Raw genomic sequence first — 7,273 nt, forward strand, 5'->3', positions numbered from 1 at the left:
ATTTCAGAAAATTATGTAATAGTTACTTAGGTGTATATTTGTCTGTCCTACCCTACTGTACATGTGTCCAAACAGGGTCTCCTAGTGTTCAGCCTTTAAAAGTTGTTTGTGTATTGTTTTAACTGGGTCATCATCCAGTGAAATATAAAGCTAGGTGGCTGAAGTTGTACCTAACAGAACTGGATGAAAGAGAAGAATTGAATGAAAAGAGACACAAGAATTTTATCTCCCTTTGGCTTCCCCCAACTCCTTCTCCACCTCTACTCTTGATTTCTCAGATCCTACCCACCTCTACCAATATTCTGTATATCCACAAATTTATTTATGGGTATTGTTATATTAGTAACACATAAAAATACTGTATTTTCACTGTAGGCATGAAAATAAAGTATTTTTTGAAAAATGGGTATTTTTTGAAAAAGTAACCTCATTTGGCAAACAAATCTTGTGCAAAATGTTCATCATACAAAACATGTGCAAGTAAAATTCAAATTTTTTTAAAGAAAAAAGAGCTCCTTTTGTGAATTTTAATTTAAAATCTCATTCTGATGTAAGTTATAATAGTAATACTTTAATTCATATACAGTACTTGTAAATAAAAATCATATATTCAACTTTTTCCTCTATATTCACAGTATGCCTTAACTTTCAAAAATGTCAGAAAAAGAATATCCTCGAAACAATGCCTGGCTCCACATACCGGAATTCAAATATATCTTCACATAATTCACAGAAACTTGTGCTATAGTATAAAATAGTTATAATATGGAAGCACAGAATTATTTCAGGATTCCATAGACTAATCCGTTTTTCCCTACATTTCTTAAGGATCACTATCTATTAAGAATAGATTACCACAATCTTCCCCTAGAGATTCTGATTCAGTAGCTCTGGGCAAGACAAAAATCTTTATTTCTTAAAGTGATTTTGAGGATTAGCTAAGATTGTAAAACATTAATCTAGTATAGTTATTCTCAATTTGGCACATGTTGATAGAAATGATAGCAATATTTTAAAAAAAAAACTTTCAGGAGGAGGATGAAATACACTGACCTTGTAAGAACTAGAAAAACTCTTGCAGAGCCCACTTATCAATAAAGAAACTAGGTTTGCTCAAGTTCACAAAGCTAAGTGGTAGCAAAGCTGGAGCTAGACCATTTCCTGACTCCCAGTTCACTTTGTTTTTTGATGTTATTGTTTTGCTTTTTGTATAGGTTGAAAAGAAAAATGTGTCAAAGTTAAATCATCTCTTTTTGCCTCAAAATAGTATCATCATTTAACAACTGAGTAAAGTAAAATGAAGCTTAGCTTTTTGTTTCAATAATCACTAGTAAATATTATTTTCTTAGTCTTAAAACAACAAAGGCTAAAATCACTATTATCTAATCTTTAGTTCTAAGTGGTTAATAAATCCTACAAAAACTTCTTTAAAAAAATTTTTTTAACTTCTAATTTGGTATTTTAAAATTCCAAATTCTTTTTAAAGTCTGACATCACAGTTCCTTACTGGCAAAGTTATTGCAATACCTGAATTTGGTGACACGTTTCCTCATTACACAGAATACCTCATTCTACATATTGAAGCTGCTTTGTAGACAGAGAACACATTTCCTTCTGCCATACAAAATAATGAACTTTAGGCTGCATTAGTCCAAAACCCAGTCATTGGTTTGTCCACAGATACTCAGAGTGGGAAATTCAGAATAGGAAATTTCTCAAAACGTTAGCCGATTCCAAGAATTCTGTCATTTTAGTGACAAGATAATGTAAAATAATCATGAAAGATACGTCAAGTGCAAGCTTATGTAGCCATAATTTTAAAGAACTGTTTTTTACTTTATAAAAAATTACTGTTATGTTTAATTGACTTGCCTTCTGGAGATCTACTTTCATTACTAGGATATTAAAATTGTTGAAGTATTTTTATCACTCTCAAGGTTGCCAAATGTTTAGATATTTCAAATTTCAGTGATGTTTGTTATTTCTACTTGTGAGGTTAACAAAAAAAAAAAAAAAAAGTGCTTGTAATGCTTCACCAGAAGCACATCATATTACTCCACAGGTAAAACTTGAGCGATCTGTACCTAACTTTACACTACAATATATACTTTTGATTACTTCTAGTCACAAAATAGGAATTTCCTATTTCTAAATATTCTAAATAAGAATCAGATGCCACGTATTTTATTCCAGTAATTTAATGAACTAAAGCCCTCTCTTTCTGTTTTTACGACTAAGGTAGATAGCAATGTAAATTAAAAACCTAACCAAACTAAGTAGACTATTTGCGCTTTTCAGAATATGAAAATACCCCCCAAAGCACTAAGAGGAACCAAGAATGGGCCCCTTGAGCCACAGCAAAAATATCATAATCTCCCTTAAATGTTCAAATCACACACAGTATTTAGAAAACGCAGCTAGATGGGATAATCCATGGAGTTTGTACTTTTAGGAGAAAGCTGTGCTACACTAAGGTTCGCAAAGCCTAAGTACTTTGTGTTAACATTTTTAATTTGAAACTCTTTCAAATTCCGAGGACTAAGACTATATAAATAAACCCATGGCCTTTGGGGGTTGTTTAAAAAATCCCCCCCCCCCCGGAAAAAAAAAAAAAGTTTATTTTTAGAAGTGTGCTAGGGCAGGAGTCCACTACAACACCAGCTACTACAAATTCCGGGCTGGTCCCATCTGGAAGCGCACGGCGGACCCTGCGCCGGGAGAGGCTTCGCTTCAGCCAGGCTGGACCGCAGCACCGAGCCAGCACGCGGGAGGCGCCGGGCGCAGACCGAGCGGCAGACGGAGCCGGCCGGGGGCGGGGGGCTCGCACGTGCCGGCCGGGGGCGGGGCCGGCCGGAAAGGACCCCGGCGCGGGGAGGCGGGCGCGGCCGGGCCGACCTCCCCCGCGGCCGCCAGCCTGGGCTTTACATAAGGGCGCACGTCATGGAACTGAGGGAGCCACACAGAGACGTCTAAGTCATGCAGGAGGCGCGCGGCCCCGGCCCGCTCCCGCCGCCCCAGACCCCTCCTCTCATCCGACAGAAAGACAGACAAGAAGGGTTCCCGACCTGTCGTGCCCTGCATGTTCAGAGTCTGTCATGTTTGGTCAAGAACGGGGCGGGGCTGGAGGACAGGTCTGCGAGGCCGGCGGCGGCGGGGCGCGGGGAGGACCCCTGCGCCGCCTGCGGGTACCTGCTCCCGGCCGCCGCCGAGAGGTGACGAAGTGGTAAAAACTCACGGTTACTAGTGAGCGACACAGACACAGACTTTCCAGTCTATTAACAACCACGCCAGAGAGATGGGGTTCTAACTGCAAACACTGGGCAACGGCCCCGCGCTGCCGGCGCTGCCGCTTTAGTCTCTATTCGCCGCCGGTGGCTGAGGCTTGGGAGCGGGCGGGCGGGCGGCGTGCAGCGACGCGGGGATTTGGACACTGGCCGTAACGGTGATTTCTCCTCACCAACATGGCGGCACCCGAGACAGGCGGCTCGATAAAATGGCGCCTGCCGCAACACCTAGCCCGGGACTAAAGGGCAGGAGAGATTCCTCCGCGTGCCGCGGCCCTCGGCCGGCCCGCCGGGGCCGAGCGCGTTGCCCATTGGAGGAGGCCGCCCGTCAATCAGCGCCGGGGGCGGGTCCCCGTCCTCGTCTGCGAAGCGGCGGACGCGGCAGCCAGCTGGCGGGGCCGGGCGGCGCCGGAGGTAGAACTGGGCGGGGGAGGCGGCCAGCGAGCCCCGCGTTGTCGCTCCGCGCCTCTGGGCCTGGCGCGGCGTGCCCCGCTGAGGGACGGGCTGAGGGGGCTCGGGGCGCGGCCTCGCAGACCGACCCCCAAGGCCATTCTGCGGCCTGGGCGGGGTGGTCAAAGGACACGCGGGTGTAGACTCTCGTAAGAAAAATCTCGGTCGCTTAAATAATGGGAAAATGCGCTTCCTGCCACAGGATAGCGCCTCCTTTTGTAAGGGCTCGTACTCGGCAGCGTTTTGAAGAAAATAGCTCGGCACCTAACTGTTTCCGATAGTTGATAGCAAATTTACCCGATTATTCGTAACGATAAAAGCAATTTCAAAAGTTGATAAAAATAACATGTCAGCTTTAAGTTATTTAGTAAAAACATCTTAACACTCCATGTGTGAAATATACACGGATATTTTATAAACAAAAACTAGCCATCACAGGTCCTTATACTTAACGAACCTGACCTTTAGGAATGATTTTTTAACGACGTGTCAAACGTTTTGGCCTCTGTAGTTAATTAACTTCCTTCTGAAGGAAAGTTCCTTGTTTTGTACTGAAGTGATGGACAGTGGTGAATCCTCTCATACCTTTGTGGTAGGTAATGCATTTGGTCAATGTGTAAATGCAATGCATTCAGAAGCAATGACAATCGCAATTAGTAAATTTAAAAATTAAAAAAAAAATTGGATAGATACCTTGAAAAAGAGAAAAGAGGGGCCCCTGAGTGGCTCAGTGGTTGAGCGTATGCTTCGGCCTGATCCTGAGGTCTGGAGATGGAGTCCTGCATTCGGCTTCCTGCAGGGAGCCTGCTTCTCTCTCTGCCTCTGTCTCTGCCTCTCTCTGTGTTTCTTATGAATAAATAAATAAAATATTAAAAAGAAAAAAGAAATTGCATTTTAAGCAGTTGAATGCAACCATTGACAAGACCTGCACACTGATGATAATTCTGCAGGCACTTGCCACATTTCAACATAATACATTACTAGGAAACTCAAAAGGCAGATCTGTGTTGTCTGATTAACATTAATTAGTATTTGGAGTTAGACTCTCGGGTCTTTGTCTATTGTGACTATTTTACTTAATTTAAGTCTTACTGTAGCTAATTCAGATAGCCCACTTCTCATTCTCTACCCCCCCCCCACACCCTTTTTTAAAGTAGGCTCCGTGGCCAGTGCAGATCCCAATGTGACCTTGAATTCACAACCATGAGTTCAAGACACTTAACCAACTAAGCCACCCAGGTGCCCCTTCCCTTTATTTTTTTTAATAGCTTTATTGATATAAAAGCATATACCTGAAAGTTTACCCATTTTAAGTGTACAATTTAATGCCTGTAATAAATTTGCCAAGTAATGAAGCTATCACCAACAGTTTTAGAACATTCCATTCCAGGCAGCCCAGGTGGCTCAGCAGTTTAGTGCAGCCTTCAGTCCAGGGCCTGATCCTGGAGACCTGGGATCAGGTCCCACATCAGGTTCCTTGCATGGAGCCTGCTTCTCCCTCTTCCTCTCTGCCTCTCTCTCTCTCTCTCTCATGAATAAATAGATAAAATCTTTAACAAAAAGCAAAAACATTCCATTCCCCAAAGTGCCTATTTACAATTAATCCCGCCTTGCCACTCCTGCCTCAGGCAACCAATAATCTGCTTTCTGTCTCTAATAATCTGTCAAATCCTGTTTTCAAAAGGATTTGCCCTTTTGAACATCTCGTGTAAATTGAATTATGTTATTTTATTCTCCCTTTAAAGCACCCAGTCACGTCTACAAGTCTAAATGGAGCTCAGCCCTTAGTAATTTCTGAGTGAAATCTGTTTTTGCTGCTTTAATGTCTGGCTTTGTTTATCTGTGACAATCATCCCCGCCCTTAATGCACACAAATATTGTAACCACTATAAAGGTGCCAACAAGGGAAGGAGTGCTACTGGCATCTAGTGGGGAGAGCATCCCTATGCTGGTAAACTTCCTATTATGCACAGAACTGTCTCCCACAATTACTTAGCCCCAAAATGTGAGAATGTTGAGGTTGAAAACTCTGCTCTTGACTAGTAGAACCCAAGTTTTGGGGGTTAAAAGCAAAAATTTTTTTAAAGACAAAAAAATTCTACTAGGGATAATAAAGGAAGGGTCCACTCACATTTCCACGGCTTAATTCCCAGACCCATGAATCCTGACTATGGGACAAACAGCACCACATTATTGACTGCTGATTTATAGGATATATCCTCAAAACATCTAGCTAGTACTGAAACTGGGACTCAAGAGAGCATCCTATCATCTTATGTCAGTTGCTTGTTTGTGGTAAAATATATATGATATAAAATTTGCCATTTTAACTATTTTGAAGCAACAGTTTCAGTGACATGAACTACATTCACACTGCTGTGCAACTATCACTGTCTGCTTCCAAACTTTTTCATTGCTCCTAAAAGAAACTATAACAATTAAGCAATAACTCCTTTTCCCCCTCTCCCAGCACTGAAAGCCTCTATTTCTGTCTCTATGATTTGCCCACTCAAGATACTCCATATAAGCAGAAATACAGTGTTTATGTTTTTGAGCCTGGTTTATTTCACTTAGCCTACTGTTTTCAAGTTTCATCGTGTTGTAGCATGTGTCTGAATTTCATTCCTTTGTGCGGCTGAATAATATTCCATTGTATGTATATACCACATTTGATTTATCCAGTACTTGGGATATTTCCACCTATTGGCCCTCCTGCTGCAATGAATATGAGTGTGCAAATATTTGTTTCAGTCCCAGTTTTCAGTTCTTTGGGGTATATACCCAGGAATAGTATTGCTGGGTCATCTGATAATCCTATGTTTAGGCCAGCTGCTTTATAATGATAGAGACATCACTTATCTATTGCTACATAGCAAATTATCCCAAATCTTTGTGGTTTAAAACATAAATGAGGGTGCCTGGGTGGCTCAGTCAGTTAAATATCTGCCTTCAACTCAGGTCATGATCTCAGGATCCTGGGATTAATCTCCATGCTCAGCAAGGAGTCTGCTTCTCCCTCTCTCTCTCGCTCCCTCTCTCAAATAAATAAATAAAACCTTAAGGAAAAAAAAAAAAAAACACAAAACATAAATGAGACAGGGACTTTGGGAAAAAGCCCCTATGCATCAGGCACTCTCCTGGGTGGCTGTTATTACTTCTCTTGCAGAACAACCTGTGAGCTGTTACTGCTTTTTCTTGCAGAGCAAAGCACCAGCCAAGGAACAAGCCTAGACCAGGTTCAAACTATTCTGAGATAAAATAGGCAGCAAATATACCTTTCACTGACTTTTTCACTCATTATAATGCTAAAGCACACACACAGAGGTGGAGACACATGCAAATGAAACATACGGTATATGAAGAAGCATGTTTTGTCAACTGGGCCTGTGCCCCCAATTTCCTGGAATTCCCTGTCCCTACATCACTCCTTTCTTGCCTCAGTCTCCTTAAAAGTTTCTCTGGCTATTGTTCAGAGAGCCAGTCTGACACTTTTGTCATGACTGTGTCTCCCTTCAGCTGCAGCTGTTGCCCCTATAATA

The 7,273-nt window shown here is 42.2% G+C and overlaps 1 protein-coding gene across 1 annotated transcript in view; it reads right to left on the minus strand.

Moving 5' to 3' along the window:
• The window catches only part of ZC3H6 (zinc finger CCCH-type containing 6), a 68,272-nt gene extending 64,771 nt beyond the window's left edge, over window positions 1-3,501 (minus strand). The window contains exon 1 of the mRNA XM_041755872.1: window positions 3,066-3,501. Within this exon, the coding sequence (XP_041611806.1) occupies window positions 3,066-3,097 (32 nt within the window). The 5' untranslated portion in view covers window positions 3,098-3,501. The remainder of the gene's footprint in view (window positions 1-3,065) is intronic.
• Between the last annotated feature and the right edge of the window lie 3,772 nt (window positions 3,502-7,273).

This window comes from Vulpes lagopus, chromosome 5, assembly GCF_018345385.1.
Source record: "Vulpes lagopus strain Blue_001 chromosome 5, ASM1834538v1, whole genome shotgun sequence".
Lineage (NCBI taxonomy): Eukaryota > Metazoa > Chordata > Mammalia > Carnivora > Canidae > Vulpes > Vulpes lagopus.